This window comes from Atractosteus spatula, chromosome 5, assembly GCF_055471065.1.
Source record: "Atractosteus spatula isolate fAtrSpa1 chromosome 5, fAtrSpa1.hap1, whole genome shotgun sequence".
Classification (NCBI taxonomy): domain Eukaryota; kingdom Metazoa; phylum Chordata; class Actinopteri; order Semionotiformes; family Lepisosteidae; genus Atractosteus; species Atractosteus spatula.
In genome coordinates, this window is record NC_142710.1 from 57,364,975 (window position 1) to 57,382,085 (window position 17,111).

Consider the following 17,111-nt stretch of genomic DNA (forward strand, 5'->3'; position numbering starts at 1 on the left):
TACAGTATATATATACTGTACATATACACATACAGTACTGTATACAGTATACACAAGTACTGAATACAATATATAATGTATATACAGTATGTGTCCAAATCTTTGGTGTGCTTACTTAACCATTTCTGACAAATATTTTGCTTCAGTGAAGAATATGTTGCACTCAACTGAAGATCTTACCCCACTTAAGCTTGAAAGCGTGCTCATTGAGAACACCATCTAACACATCATTTCTAATAGTAGAATACTTGTCCAAAAATAGAATGTTACCCTTATTGGTACATTCTCTTTTTTTTGGTGTGCTTTCTTAATCATTTCTGCCAAATATTTTGTTTCGGTGAACCATATTTTGCACTCAAATCAGTGGAAGGTTGCATTAATTCTTTGAAGAAATTCTGAGCCCTAACCCTAACCTAGCACAAACCCATAGCTAGGGTTAGGGTTAGGATTCCTGCAAAACGTAGATACTTTTTGATGGTATGGCTGTGTTTTAGGGCAGAAAAGACATTTAGAAAAAGTGTGTATCTTCAGAATTTTTTTCTTCCATTTTTAGTTACAGAGTATTGCTCAAAAAGGGTATTTTGCCTAAATTGACCTAAAGGTAAAAGTTTGGAAAACTGTATAATACATTTCAAAATCTTGCCTTTGTAATTGAATGCCCATGCATATTAAACAAGAAAGCCCATATTTTGCGGGTTTTCCTGACTCTTACCTCGGTTAAGCTTGAAAGCATGCTCATTGAGATCACCATCCAACACAATATTACCACTAGGAGAATAGTTATCCAAAAATAGAATTGTACCCTTATTGGTACATTCTCTTTTGTTTGGTGTGCTTTCTTAACCATTTCTGCCAGATATTTTGTTTCAGTGAACAATATTTTGCACTCAAAGCAGTGGAAGGTTGCATTAATTCTTTGAAGAAATTTTGAGCTCTAACCCTAACCTATACAGTATTGCTCAAAAAGGGTATTTTGCCTAAATTGCCCTATAGGCAAAAGTTTAGAGAACTGTATAATATATTTCAAAATCTTACCATATGCATTGAATACACATGCATATTAACCAAGAAAGCCCATATTTTGGGGGGTTTTCCTGACTCTTACCTCAGTTAAGCTTGAAAGCAACAGAACATTACCAGTAGCAGAATACTGTACTGTATACAGTACATTTAAATATAAAGTGAGGACACTTTATACAGTACCTTTGGATATTTTTTTGCTCTGGTTGCAGTTTTGTTACATTAAGTTTTTTTAAATATGCTGATGTTCTGTACAGTATACAATATTTCCTGTGTTTAACAGGAATTAAGACTTTTTTTCTTTGAAGACATTTTTGTTGCTTTGCGTTTTTGACCAGCTTATCATCGACCAGTTCAACTTTATTTTTTCCTTCTGTAATACATAGATTTAAATTTGTCCTTATCTATCCAGAATCTGAATTACATTAAGGATAATCCGATATCCCAAAAAGTTTGGGTGATGATAAAAGATTTCATAGACCTATTCAAATAACGCAGAAAGCAATTGGATTCAGTATCTGCAAGCTTGATCTGCAGTTTATGTTCCTGGATACCAGATTTTTCAAAGCACAAGTAAAGAACAAGCTTAATTCATGAGATATACAGTACTATAAACATTTCATTTTCCAATCCAATAAAAGCTGTTTAATGTCTAGCTTTATTTATCAGCAAGACACAATAAGGAAACTACTGTATGTTTAGTAAATAAGTAGTAAACAATCTGTAAACATTTGAGGAGTGGTTTGAATCCTTGTATAGTATCCAAGAAATAAATTAACTTCTCTTTTTATAAGCATGATTTTCATATGCAAGATAACCCAAAAAGTAAGGATATTGAATCCCTAGAATTTGAAATCTGAACCACAGTATTCCTTGGATTTTTAATGTTTTAAGTATGTAAAAGATAAAGTGATTAAAAGATGTACCTTCTTTCTTTTCAGTCTGGCTTTCTTAACTGCCTATTGCCTTTCTATAACTTAAGCAAAAAGAGAAAAAATGATTTGATACTTTTAAATGTTTGTCAAAACTGCAGTTTCTTGTCATTTAATCTCACACTTGCGGTGGGTTGCAGTTTATGATCCTTCCAAAACTTTTCTCGAAGGAACAGTACCATGCACTGTGTAATTTCAAAGATGGTGAAAGCTTTTTGACAACATGCTTCAGATAAAGAGGTCTTTATAATTTTTAGTTTAGAAACTTTTCTTTGAAACTCGCAGGAGACGCATCATGCCGCTGGGGAAATAGCGATTAATGTACTGTCAAACCAAGTCTATGCAAATGTAGGTTTCCACGAGAAATAACATTTCTTTTAAAATAAGGAAGTGCATTTCTTATAAAGAAAGAAGTTGCAGCTTTGTTTTAGGGATTTGTGTAATGAGAATGAAATGCAATTGGTAAATGCCAAATTAAACTGTTTTCTCATATCTTAAAAAATATGGGCAATGATTTGTTTTTTCTGAGAAGTTATTTAATAAAAAAATACTTTTTTTTCCATAAAGCCCCTTTTTTAGAACATGAGAATGGGAGCATTTGGGAGAGCATTTGGCCCACCTGCCCCATTCCATAGTAGCTTATTGATCCAAGAATCTCATCCAGCGGTTTCCTGAAGGAATCTAAGCTATTGGCTTCAACCACATGGTTGGGTAGCTTGTTCCATATTTCCAGAACCCTTTTTTGTTTGTTGTGGTTGATTAAAGTCTTCATTGGAAAGTCAATAAGCAACAATAGCTGCAAAAGGACATAACGATCATGGGATTTAAGATTTAAATATTTACCATGTACGATAGCTGTTGTTCTCAATGATCAAGTCTCTTTTCTTGCCTTTTAAGCTGCTGCTTTGATTTTAATTAGGAAAATGTAACTGTCATTGTAAATGTGACATGCAGTTATTAATTAGCAAACAAACAGAAGCCGGCACCTTTTATTGATAAAAAATGAAATCCCTTAAAGTTAATGGAAGCTCCCAGACCTCTATTCTTCGTAATCCAAAAGATTAGCCTTCTAGAAAACAGTCAATCCAATAATGCATTGCTGACATTGACCTGCGGCTGCCTACAATGAGGCTTTCTGAGAAACTAATGAAACTCCTTTATCAATGTGAGTTACAGTTAAAGGGAAAGAGGGAATAAGAATAACAGTAAGTTGCACACTTAAAGCGCTTGCTAGCAGAAGGGGGGTGAGAAAATGAGTGTCATAATACTGACCAAAATTTGAGAACTACCTTTTAGGAGTAGCAAAATGTACCTTTTAATTAAGAATAACAGTCAAAATTCAAAGCCATCACAAGCATTGGGGAAAAAAAGGCTGCGTTTCACCGGTATCTCTAGGATGTGAACTGATAACCATCTGAGACTTGGCAAAGCCAGAGTCCTTTTAAAGAGGTTTGACGGATTAATATTCTGTGCATTTCTTCTTTAAAGACAATCTTTCTACAAAAAGCCAGATTGCTTTTGAAGACCATGGCTGACATTAGCCCAAGGTTAATGAAGAACAAGTAATGTAGACAAAATGCTTATGAGCCTCTCTAATGTGGCTTGAAAAGAAGTGTACTGTACTTTATTTTTAATTGTAGATCTAGATATCCACATCTGAGGTCAGTGTTCCCAGTAGGACATTAACTTTATTGGAAAACAAAAGCATGATCAAGTTCTTGTTGCTTATGTACAATGAGGGAGGGGGTTAATAATGAAAACGTGCCTAGCATTTTCACAATTTGACCCAGAGAATTTGGCAGATGTTCAGTCTATTTTACATTAAAAATCTTCATAAAACCCACAGTGTGAAGTTACTGTTGGAAATAGTTATTTTTCCATTAAGGAATAAAATTGAATTCTAAAGTAGGTAGTGTTCTTTGCCATTTGTCATACTACAGTATACTGTATATGTTGGACAACAACTGAGAATAGGCATATGACATTTGACTGAACAACTCTCTAAGTCTTGATGGCAACAATCAATGTTATGTCCTACAATTAATACTATACAGAGATTTCCAAGTGGATTTATATCTGTCTTGAAACTAACAAGTGACTTTTTGGACTTTATTTTCCACTGGGTATCAATCACAAACAGTACTTTGATTACAGTATATAATTCATAGAGTTTAAATGTTGTATAACATATTAAACAATGAAACAACTTTAGCAAAAATCTTCATACCAAGTCTCCAACATCCAATACAGAAACAGATCATAATCAGAAGAATTAATGCAATATTAATTATTTAAGTATTAATATTAATTATATTATGAGTTCCCCCTGGTAACTGATAGAGATTTACAGTACAGTTATACAGTGTATAAGCTACAGTATGTGCTTGATAAAACTGGTTTAGCACAGGCAAATAAAAAAAGCAATGATTTATGATTGTAAAGCATGGGAAAGGCATGTACAGTAGCATAAGCATATTAAAGAGAAGCCACAGACACTGCAATGATACTGTTGCTAGGGGCATTTCAGGACATATGTTCTATAAGAGACTTGTGTACATTTTGTTTGATTTTGTCCTGCCTGTAGTCTAATGGGAGACACAACCTCCTCATATACATAATCACTTTGTAATTACAAGAAGTGAAAATACTGTGCACCTAAAATCCCTCCAGCGATTTGCAGGGCATTTCAGGGGCTTGGATATTAAGGAGAGTTTCAGTGTAAAATAGTCTCCTGTTGCATCCTGAAAGTGACTATGTACAGTACATAAGGACATCTTGTGCACAACTGTTGTAGTCAACTGTCGCACAATCACTAAAGTAAGAAAACCTTTGTATACAGTATCTGAAACTATACAGTATGTACTGCATATGCGTTTGATGGCAGTGAAGTGGTTAGTATTGCTGCCTTGCAGCACTGGGGCCCTGGGTTCAATTCCAGGGGTGCTATCGGCATTGTGTGTCTATGTTCTCCCTGTGTTTGTATGGGTTTCTTCTGAGTGCTCCAGTTTTCTCCCACTGTCCAAAGATATACTAGTAGATTAATTGGCCCTGATGTGAGTGCATGCATGTTTGTACAGTGTCTTTGCATAGCCTGTGATGGACTGGCATGCCATCTGGGGTGTGTCATGTCTTGCACCCTTTACTTGCTGAGAGAGACTCTGATTTCCCCATGAGCCTGTTTTGGAAGGGGTGGATGTGTTTGCTGCATTTGCTGTAGGCATTTGGATATTAAATTTATGTTAATGTTATAGCACCAAGGGAACTGCTAGAATTGAGGATGCTTTAATGTCTATAAACTAGACGTGCCAGCTCTTGGAAACTGTAAGGCAGCAACACCTTGAACCCTGAACGTACTGTAATGGAGGATCATGACTACTGTACCTTACATGATTATTTTCATAAATAGAGAAAAAGACGGACATGGAGGGAAAATAAAATACTGTACATCTTATACATGTCTCTGTACTGCATCTCATATGTATTCAGATATGATCAGATGTTGTTTTATCCAACCTCTGCTACAGTTAATAAACATTCTGCACCTTTAACAAAGAATAATTAAATGAATAATGTTGACTTGTAAATCATCGTCACAATTTATCAGTGTTTCAAATGATCTAGATCTAGACCTCTAATTAGAAATCTAATAGTTATTTATAAGGGAATAATATTAATAATAATAATCACAATCTAAATCTTTGTTGTGCAGTCAGATATCCCATAAAGCCACCTTTTAGCCATAAAAAAGAACATATTCATCATAGCATTTAGCTCCTGTCAAATTTAGGGAAAATATGAAACATGCACTGATCAATGTGACTGCAAAAAAACTGCTTTAAAGTTTACATTCCATAGCGAACGCAGTCTTTCATCCTGGGCTGTGCAGTAAAGGACTATTATTTGTAACTTGAACTAGTAGCACGGAAATGGACTATTCAAGGGTTAATTTTCTTCTTAGTCATGAAATCGGAGTTCTTCTAGGAGAGACGTACTGAGAGAGAGGGGGCATACGAAAGTGTAATCTAGACGATTAGGAATTCACAAGCGCCCTTTCTCTCTCGCTCTGTGTGATACTGCAACGTCTTACTGTACTTCTGTGCTTTCCTGGGAATAAATAAAAATCGACAGTTATTCGACCTCCTCCATTCAATCATTCGTCCCTCGAGTAAGTAACAGAAACAAGACTGCAAATAAATACTGCGAAAATTACCGTCTCTTTTTTGTGACAAGGCGAAATGAAGGGAGCGATACCGTAGATGCAACTGAAAATAAAGGGGGTTGTAAACTTGATGCTTCCCTGTTCTATATTCAGGAGATGAACACTTGTGCGATAATGGTACACTGGTGTAAGGTGAACCAGCCCCTTGCGCACTAATAACACTTTGCTAAAATCACATTCCTATACCGAGATCTAGAGAAAATTGGCAATTGATCGCGCCTTGTAAGCTCTCAACACTGAGCCATTCATTTGACAAATGCATATTTGATTCTGGGTGGAGTGAAAGGAGGCGTCATTCCTTTCCATTAGAGCTCAGAGCGGAAGACACTAAGTATTCTCTTCGCTTCTCTCCATCCTTTCGGGTTTTTTTTTCTTGTATTTTTGCCACAGATGCGAGGCGACTAACGCGGAATGGACATTTGTTGAAGGACGCTGCACCTGATCACACACTGAACCGAGATGAAGTTCATCTGAGCGGGGAGGATTTCATACAGCTGTGCCGGATCTAAAAATGAGCAATTTCTTGATTGTTTTTTCCGAGAAGAAAAAAATAGGCATGGGTGGCTTTTGTTTGAAACGCAACTTTTCAAAATAGTTCTGTCACATAGGATTGCATACTTGTTTTTTTATTGCTATTTAGTTTTGTTTTTTCTATACAGTATATATTGTGGTACCATTTTAACAGTGCGGTGAGGACCACTGTTAATCCACATTTCTTCTGGAATATTGTTGCATTTTTCTTGCTTTCTGTGTAACTGTCTTTCCTTTCTTCAATTTTAGCCGTCTTTAATTACATTTATTAATTTTCTAGAGTTAATATTTTTCCTTGGAATTGTCTTCGGAGCAACAAGCGACGTCGAACGCTTTAACCATCTTCGAAATTTTTAGTATTGGGCAGAGCTTACACAGTTTTGGTGAATAACGCAATTTTCTTGCAGAAGCAGTTGGAATTTTTTTTTCTTTATTGCGAAATGGCTTGTTTTTTAAATGACTTCAGACACCTCTGATAACTGTGTTTTAAAGAGGTGCCTTTAGCTGTTTAGAGCCAATAACGGGAAACCATGGCCAGTTTTGGTACAGCATTCAAGCCCTACTTTCTATGGAGAGCGCTTTGGGTGGCAAAGGTCGTGGTAGAATTGACACTGTCCCAGGAGATTTACGCACCCCATTCTATAAGAATTGAAGGGGACCTGACCTTGGGTGGCCTGTTCCCAGTCCATGCTCGAGGTACCCCCGGAATGCCTTGCGGGGATATCAAAAAGGAAAACGGGATCCACAGGCTGGAAGCTATGATGTACGCTTTGGACCAAATTAATAGTGACGACGAGCTTTTGCCCAATATCACTTTAGGAGCAAGGGTATTAGATACGTGTTCTAGAGACACTTACGCTTTGGAGCAGTCCCTTACTTTTGTGCAGGCTCTTATACAAAAAGACACTTCGGATGTGAGGTGTACCAACGGAGAACCCCCCGTGTTCGTCAAGCCTGAGAAGGTGGTAGGGGTGATAGGAGCGTCTGCAAGTTCTGTATCCATTATGGTTGCGAACATTTTGCGGCTTTTTCAGGTAAGAATTATCACTGCTTCCTTAATGTCGTGATAAATGACCACCGAACATCTTGATTATAAGCTTTGCTTTTCCTATCATACGTTATAGTAGACTACTGGACTTTTTGAAAGTTGCATATTAGTATAATTCATCTGCTTTGCCTCCTTTTTTGTCCTTTTGTCAATAGGATATACACCGCAGTCCAGATGATTACCGCATTAAACCACTGGCTTTAGTCATATTTGATTTTTCTTTCAACCGTTATTGCTCTGTTCTACCTTTTCCCAGTAGTGGTTCTTTCTGACAAGCACTAAATTTATTGAACCATTCACAAGAATCACCAGAGAAAAACAAGGCGGTGATTTAAATGGGTTTACATTAGTGTGGAATCTTAGCAATAAACACGCTTGTAAACTGAACTAAGAAATCCGATACTAGTGGGAAGCACTTTAACTTGCAGAGCAGGTCTCTTAGTTTGTTTTTCAAAAGAAACCGTCACCTTCTATACAGTATACACTCTTATCTGGGATTCGTGTACACTAAAACGTGACGCAACCATTAATTAAATTGAGTATTCTGTTTAATGCTATACCATTTAATACAGATTAATCTTTGTGCAGTTTTAAACAAGATCTAAAGCCAACTACAGTATCTGCTTTAATCCCTTAACCTATCGAAGTGTATAGAAAATCGTGTGACGTTTACGAAATTTTGAGACCGGCGTTCTTGCTACATAAGTGATAGTTTTACTGCTTTCTTACCGTACTGTTTACTGGATATTGAAATGTCTTAGTTCTTGTATACTGTATAAAGGTCGTAACTAGAAACTGATTCGACTGTCACACGCTTTCTAACAGAAACGTGAATTCTCAGTCGCGCTTTACCTACTGGTGGTGCTGAAAGAACAGCTCCTTGCAATAAGCATACTGTACCTGCTTGCGCGTTTCAGATTGTTCCCGCATCATTTCCGTTAAACCTCACATAAAAACTTGATCCTTGTCGTCGTAAAACATTTTTAATGTTCTGCTGTTTTAACGACATCACGAAGCTAAACGAACACGTGGTTTGATGGAAGACGTGTGTGGCTTTTGTAGACTATAGAGTATGGAATGTTTCTTTTCTAAATTAATGTACTCAAATAGGCTCTGGCGTCGTTGCCAGACCGTTCTGATATAGCAATTGGAAGCCAGGAATCGTAGAAGATGTGTAACATTAACGCAATGACGGCAAAGAAATTTAATAATATGCCTGGCTTTGGTGTGACATGTTTGACAGGAATACCGTAGTGCTTTATTATTTTTCAAGCCAATTAAAAGGGCTGGGTTGATATCTTGCCTTAATGTGATAAAACTTGTAGCGTGAGCCTGAAGCTTTGTCTCATATTTTGGTCCCATAGGAATCATTTCTTGTCTAGGGAAGCAACACGTTTTAAGTGCTCTGCTCGATCCAACAGCTGGGAGAGGATGCACATTTTCTTGTCGTTCAATCAGTCGTTGCTTGATTTGTGGAGATAGGTGAATAAAATAAACAAGAAATAAATTAGTATACAAAGAGCTAGATATTTTAAATCGATTCCTATTTCTTTTTAGATTTCTTCCTATTCAGACCAGTAGAATTATGAAACGGCATGTAGCTTTCAAAGGTTTTCACCTACAGCCACATTGATCCTAAAAAAAACCAAACATTGACAGGTACTCTGATATTTCTGGTTGAGTTAAATCAGTTGCAGCACCAGGCAATACAAACACAGTTAAGCAGTATGACAAGTTGGTTCAATTGTCATGGAAGTGTCGCGTTGCTTACGGCTGTTTAGTTTAGCGTGGCAGTGAGGCAAAATACCATGAAGTGCTTTAGATATAAAATGGTCTCCCCAGTGAAGATCTTTGTTTTCTCCTGTAGCATTTCAGCCTACCTCGGCTTCTCTGATATACAATATGCGGCGGCAGGTATTGTAGTATTCAAAAAACAAATTGTCATACCGTTTTCAAATTCATAGGAAATACGCATGCTAATTAACACGCATACAGTTTTTGTATTCCATCCTTTTATTTGTTCTCAGCTACAGCAATTCTTCTTCCCGCCCTCTGTCTCTTTTGGGTATAATGTGCAGAAGAGTTTGGCGCTTGTAACAAATGCATGAAACAGCAGTGTTACACCAAAGTGAATGTTCTACTACTCTGGATCGGTTCCCCATGGAAAGGATTCTCTAACAAAAATGCCCTGTATAGATTTAAGAAATCCTGCTGTAGAATTTTAGTTCTTAGATTGCAGTGACAATTTAAAGCTTGAGGTCGTTGTTAAGCCATTACTAAAAAGCAAGGTTTCTAGTCTTGTGTCAGCAGTATCCAGTGTTACTTTTGCTCTTTCAAATGCATTATTTTTAAACCATCTTAAACTACAAGAAACTTTTATACAGTTTTGTCCTTTCTTACATCATGCAGTTCAGCGGAGAATTATTCCAAAATACTACTGATCTATTCCTGTTGGCATTTTCTGTGAGATCTGGCTACTGTACTTCTACTTATTTTACCACTATAGGAAATTACCCAGTAAATCCATTTGTCATTCAGAAGCTGGTTATAAATGCAATTGCAAGAAATGCTGTAAAGTTTTGCTTACTGGTAATAGCACTTTGAGAAGGCAGCAGAATGTTAGTTAAATCTTAAATGGTATACTTCTAACCCTTTTTAATTTTCTCAGGATTTTGAAGATGAAATTTAATCTGAAATAAAAAAAAAACAGATAACATGTCCCCCTTCTTGTCCTTTACAAAATGTATTAGAACCCATTGTTTTCTATGTGTCAGGAAAACATACCAATACATTGTTATGAATGTTTTCCTTTTGAACAGACTGAAGAGACGCATGCATCAGTGTTACTGCAGTTTGTACTCTCCCCTTACCCACCCATACTGGCACTGTTACTCCCTCAAACATGAAAAAAAAAGAAAATGAAATACAAAATGAATCCATAGTCATTTTAAGTTCAAAACCACTTTTGTTTAAAAAATAACAGAAGAGCGAGTGTGGTCAGAAAGACTCTGGTGATTTTGTGTCTGAGAAAGCAATGCTGCTTGAAGGTTCTTAATGGGATTCTAAGAAATTGTAAGTCTGGACTATTGTCCAGGTGTTCAAAAACTTTTGTATTCATTGCACATGTGACATAGAAAAAAATTGGAAAAACACAAATCTCTCAAACGCACAACAAAGTGGGCAAATCAATATTGTAACTATCCCCATGGTGCCTGGAGCCTGTCCCTGGAAGCACTGAGTGCAAGACAGAATATTCCCTGGACAGGATGCCAGCCCATTGCAAGGCACACCCTGATAGAAACCCAAGGTTTTTTTAAATTCCCCACAGCAGGTTCAATTTTACTGAAGTCAGTTAACCTACCAGCACTCTGCATGGAAACTGGAGCACTCAGGGGAAACCCACATGAACACAGGGAAAGCATGCAAACGCCTTAGTGATAGCACCCTAGGAATTGAACCCATGATCCTAGTCCTGTGAGGCAGCACTGTTAACTACTGTGTCACTCTGCCACCCCAATATTGTAATAATATTGTATACAGTAAAGAGTTTTATACAGCAGTGGTGAATTTTTGGAGAAATTGCTTATAACTACATCTAGGTTTAAAGTAAGTTGCTTTGTAAACTGGTGCTGTTTCTCAGAAAAGGGCATGATTTGGTTTAATAGAGTCTAAAGATTTTCTATACAACATATAACAACCTACAATTTTGCCACGGTAAACCTTATTGATTTAATGCCTCCAAGACTGTGACAACTAGAGATTGTCAGTTCAAGTTACAGTAAGTGCTCACTGATTTCAACAAGGTGCTGTAATTACTATTAAATCTACCTTTTTGGGTTTGTGAAAGCCAATTCCAAAATATATTCCATATTCTGTATTTCAGCAAAAATGCTGCACTTGACAGACATTCTAATTACTCTGGCTACGCAAAGCTTGCAACCACTAAACTAGCTTCACGGCATGTGTGTGTCACTGCATGCATTGTGACAAATCCAATGCCACCAGGGAAGAGCAAATTAAAGTAGATGCAGAGACATGGTTTTCTGATATTCAGACATTCAGTTGCAAACACATAAGGCTTGTTCTTCCAGGTTTTACAAATCTCTGAATCTATCCTTACCATTAGTTTCCCTATCCCTGAACCTTTAAAGAATCCTTGTTAAGTTCTGTGAATATTGGGCGCTTTGTTTTTTCAATGCATTTTATTTAATGGTACAAAAAACCTACACAATTATAGGGTTGTAGTAAATGCTGCAGTATGAATCTAGAATCAGTCCTGTGATATTTTTAGGTTTGATGCGTAGCACTACAATTATTTCAAAGAAGGAGGTGTTAATTTATACATTCCACTTGGATCAGGGATTGCCTGTTAATTAGGAATGAAGAATCACACGGCTGCACTAGAATTACAAATGACAGCAGCTATCAAAAAGAAACTCCCTAAACAAACACATGGGACAGCCAGCCATCATGCCAAAAGAGAGGAACTGTCTAACTTCCCCCACTCAAATCAAGAACACTAATTTGTTAATTAAATTATCTCCTTTTTTAAAAGGGAGGGAAATAGCAAAGCTTTTGTAGCTAAGAGATTTACTTTTACTCACCATCAAAATAAATTTGGGAAAATGTTGCATAGTCTGTCATCTCTAGAGTACTATAGATATCTTTATTTTCTTCTCCGAAATGAAGTACTTAATTACTCCACTGCTAAAGCCACATATTAACAACACAATTTCTGAAATCATATAAAACTCATCCATGCAGTAGTTAAAAATGTCCTGTTATTTTCATGTACTTTCCCATACAGATGTATTAATTTCCATTTTAATCTGTTTACAATTCAAGCTTTATATATTGAATAACATGCTGTAAATGTGTATACTATTACAGGACTGTTCATTATGAAGCATCTAGTTTATGCATAATACTCCTCACCTATTACAGTCACCTTAATAAATAAAGCCTTCATATTGAGCAATCAAACACATGGGCACTTTTTCCCCAAACTTCTTTTGGTCACTTGCTAGATTTGGTTATAGGAATAACACTAATCATTTCAACTGGCACATGAAAGACGTTGTTCATATTTAAGTTTATGTGGGTTTTTGACCAAGATTAAAGCAAATGTAAAGCTTTACTGTTTGTACTGTAATAATTTTGTAGTGGGAGTAAGAAATTCCTGATCTTTGATGTTTTTTCTAAAACTCCAGTTGATTAAATATCTTTTCTTCTGCTTTGGCATTTGCCATAGGCAGTACAAGGCATATCCTCAGCAGTGATAATATTTGCTAAAAATAGTAACATGAGAATGAAATATATTGGATCAATCTGTGGGATAGCAGAACAGATTATGGTGTGAGCAAAAGCTTTGTTTTCTAAATGTTTTGATTCATGCACATACTGTAACATAATAACTGTCACATGTTAATCCTTAAAGTGTTTCAGCGGTTGTCCTCTTTAGATCAAGGCTAGCATGTACAGTACCTGTATTTTATTACCCAACATACTGTATGTCTTCAAATCCCATGCAAATATCTTGCGATGCTTATCAATCCTTCTGTGATTACTGTCATTGATGATTCATTTTTACTATCTGCTAACTGTTCAAGATATAGACATCTGGTAAAAAGAGTGAGTGTGCTTCTACGTATGTCAATCAAGTTTCTTTTCATTTTGAAATACAAAAAAAGTTCTAATCAGCACAGGGGGAGGGGGGTACAATGGAGGTCTTGGCTTTTTCTTTCTTGTATCTACTGTGTAACGCTTCAGCATTCCACATCTGCTTTAGTATTCAGCGTTGAAGAGATTGTAATCCAGACACACTCAAATGGTTGTTTTGTTTGTTGTTAAATGTTTTGAGGAGAGCTTCGTTAATTTAATTGGCAAGATATCGTTAAAAATAAAACATTAATTTGTTCTTGTTCCTCCCCTCCCTCTCCTCCACTTTCTTATTGACATGGTTTATATTAGTAATGAGGCAAGATTTACCACACTTTTTTTTCTTGTTCTCCCTTGTGTTCCTCCTTGGTGGAACATCTTTTTAAAACAAGCCTTGCTCATTAAATTTGAATTTTGTAGCTTAAGCTTAAACAGCAATCCTTTATATTTGCTGGTCTGTTATTAGCGTAACCAATAAGTGTGACAGAGTAACTTTAAAAAAGTTATCAGTTAGTGTACAATGAACATTCTCCTCTGTTTTCATAATCTCTTTCCCTTAATGCTATGCTATGCTAAAAGCCAGGAGGGCTTTAGGAGCATGACAGTATTAATAACTCACACCATGCATTGACATGAAGTGAGAAAGTCACAGTTAAGGATTAGATGTTACAAATCATCATAATTTTTTAATCTGCAATTCACACATGAAATATTCAATGAGGAGCTGTGTGGTTTAAAATGTGAAATTAATAATACATGCAGAAAAAAAAAATGGTTGTATCCCTTCATAACAGTGTGTCCAAAAAATTACCATCAGAATTATTTCAGAATTTACAGTCTCTCTGGTGTCTCACTGAAGGGTACCAAGCCAGCAGCAAATTTAAGAATGTCTCGTTTTAATTATCTTTCCCAAAGTATTGCTGAAGTCAGCTTCCAACACAACAGAGAAAGTGACACTCTATTATTAAATAAAGGTATAGTAGGCATTTCGTCGGGTGCTCTGGTTTCCTCCCTCAGTCCAATGAGGGATGAGTACTGTATGCGTTTATGACCTGTGATGGACTGGTATCCTGTCCAGGGAGTATCCCACCTTGTATTCACTGCTTGCCTGAGTAGGCACCAGCTCCATGGAGAACCTGAATTGAATAAAACAGTTAGAAAATGGATGGATGGGATGCAATTTTTTAAAGCTATCAAATCTTTCTTTTCCGTTCTAATTTTCTTAAACAGATTCAAGTTTAGTTTCAATTTTAAGACTTGAGTCTGGGAGTTCTTATAGTGAGGATATGGAATTGCTAGTGGCTCAGGAACCCTGTTTTGAGACTTTTAATTTTTTTGCATTCTTAACAAAACAGCATCCTCATTCCTTACAATTTTTTAAGATGTCTCAGGTCTGAAATGTTAAGTAAGAGATCTGTGACGTCAACCTCACTGTACAACTTAGACATTTCGTAATATTTTGTGTAACATGCACAACTCAGTTAGCAACAAGCAGTCCTGCCAACTAGAGAATAGTCAGTTGTACGTGCCTCAGCTAGTGCTGCTCCGCTCTCTGCTTGTTGAAAATGAAAATGTCTTCCCAATAAATAGATGAATTAATCACCAAGACTCACTTCAGTGATTTTACCAAGGAAGCAATGGTGATATGTGGTATATAAAATATTTCCTTCACCAATCGATTGATACCTAGCACCTCGCAAGCTGTATATTTTCCAGAGACGCTCATCATCATAGCAGCAGATTGATTTGTAATTGCACTCGTGAGCTTCTAATAAAAAAGATCGTGTAGAGAGTAATCCTTCAGATGGTAAATGCTATATGATCGACTAATAGATAAAAATGAACATGAGCCAAAATAAGAAGAATTTATTTGCGTATGCTGCTTGTTATCTTTTCCCTAATCTCGCCCATGGGAGCTATGCAGGTGGCCATTGGATTCCCCTCCCCGATGGCTGCTTTTCATTTGTGCAGCTGATTTATCTTGTATTGATCATCATGTTGCATACTGTATGTTCTTTGGAATGAGGAGAGTGAAAATGAATGACGAGAGTATCAATCCTGTTCTCCCATTTGTATAAAAAGGGTAAACAGGACTATACTTGTTAATGATGGGTTAATTGTTTCTTCATATTTATAGACACTTCCTTGATTTATTATTTGATATGCTAACACACTGCAGTGAAAGCTAGTTAGACATTGAAAGTTGAATGTAATGGTGAATGTAATGGACATTTCTGTATTATTAAAATGTTGAATACCTTAGCACATAACTGAGATGTTATTATGTCCTATTTGAAATGTACATTTTCTGAGACAATGAAGTTATACATTAAATGATATACAGTATCTTCAATAATATTTTCATTTTGCATACAGACAGCAACATTTTGTAAACTATGAAAATGAAACTAGAAAACACTGAGATAGAAGAGGCTATGCATGAAGCATAACTGTATGTACAGTACATATCATATCTTGTAGACAATATGAGAAAGCAATAAAAAGGCAAGATAAATGTTTGCGATACAGTATATAGTTAAAAGCAAAACATTTGAATCGAATGAATGAAAGTACACAACAATTTAAGTTTCATACAGAGTAGTCTTATTGTACTGTCTCCCATTTGATGGAAGTTGAAAGGAATGAAATCCTTGGACAGCAGTAGGTAGAGTCCTTTAATTGCAAGACTTCACAATGTGCATAAAGCAATTGTTTACTATCTCAGAAGAGGCTGGCACACAACCGCAGCCATATGTGACTTGCCAGAAAATAGATAGCCAAGATTTACTGCCTAGGACCTTTTCATCAGAATGATACATCTTCACAGTTTCTAGCAGTGTTTAATGAACCTCTGAAACACTCCTTCCACATACTGTAGCACTGTTAGCGGCTGTGTTGCTCTGGAGTGCCTCAGATAAAGGAATCCATGTTTTTAAATATACACATCTTGTTTCCAGAGACATCAAAACCTGACTTCAGAGAGTTGACAAACAGATGCGAGTCAAAGGGTTAAAACTCCATCAAGCCCTTTTATAGTCATCAGGTTTATTTTCGTTAAATACAGTCCCAGACTCACCAGAGCACAAAATGTTATGCCCTAACATCAAATTTAAACTAATCTGTTAAGTGAAGCCTCAGTCAAAGGTTTTCATTCCTGCAAGATGTGGAGCAGGAACCTCAGCATTAAACCAATCACTACTGTAAATGCAAATTTAAGTATTCATACATAAGTGTGATATTTAACATGCAATGAAATATGAATATACAGTAACTCCTTGCAAATTACTTACATGTGGTAGTATTATAGTTGGTTTGTGTTGCTATAGAAAGAAATAACACATGTGTATAGTTTTTTTTTTTGCTGGAGAATAAATCAATAATGCCAAGATTAGCAGTTAAATATTCTCAGCATTCATTCATTCATTCTCTCTTTGATAACAGGTGCACCTTTAAGGTCTTAGATTAAGAAAATGGTTGCCCTGACACTTTTATTTTTATTTAACAAAGGGTATCCAACTCCATTAATAAAGACAAGTGCAATATACAAATGCTTATTTTTATTTGACTCTTTCTGTGTTCAGATATATGGGCCTTTTTAAAGTGAAGAACACAAATTTGCAGTTCAATGGCTGACAGAGAGAAATAGCCATGGAACACTAGCAAATTATCAATGTAAATACTGAATTAAGCAGAGAAACTTAAA

General features: G+C 36.2%; 1 protein-coding gene across 1 annotated transcript in view; it reads left to right on the forward strand.

The window, feature by feature from the left end:
• The first annotated feature begins 5,953 nt into the window (after positions 1 to 5,953).
• grm7 (glutamate metabotropic receptor 7) overlaps positions 5,954 to 17,111 on the forward strand; it is a 241,636-nt gene continuing 230,478 nt past the window's right edge. The window contains exon 1 of the mRNA XM_088916628.1: positions 5,954 to 7,736. Within this exon, the coding sequence (XP_088772754.1) occupies positions 7,233 to 7,736 (504 nt within the window). The 5' untranslated portion in view covers positions 5,954 to 7,232. The remainder of the gene's footprint in view (positions 7,737 to 17,111) is intronic.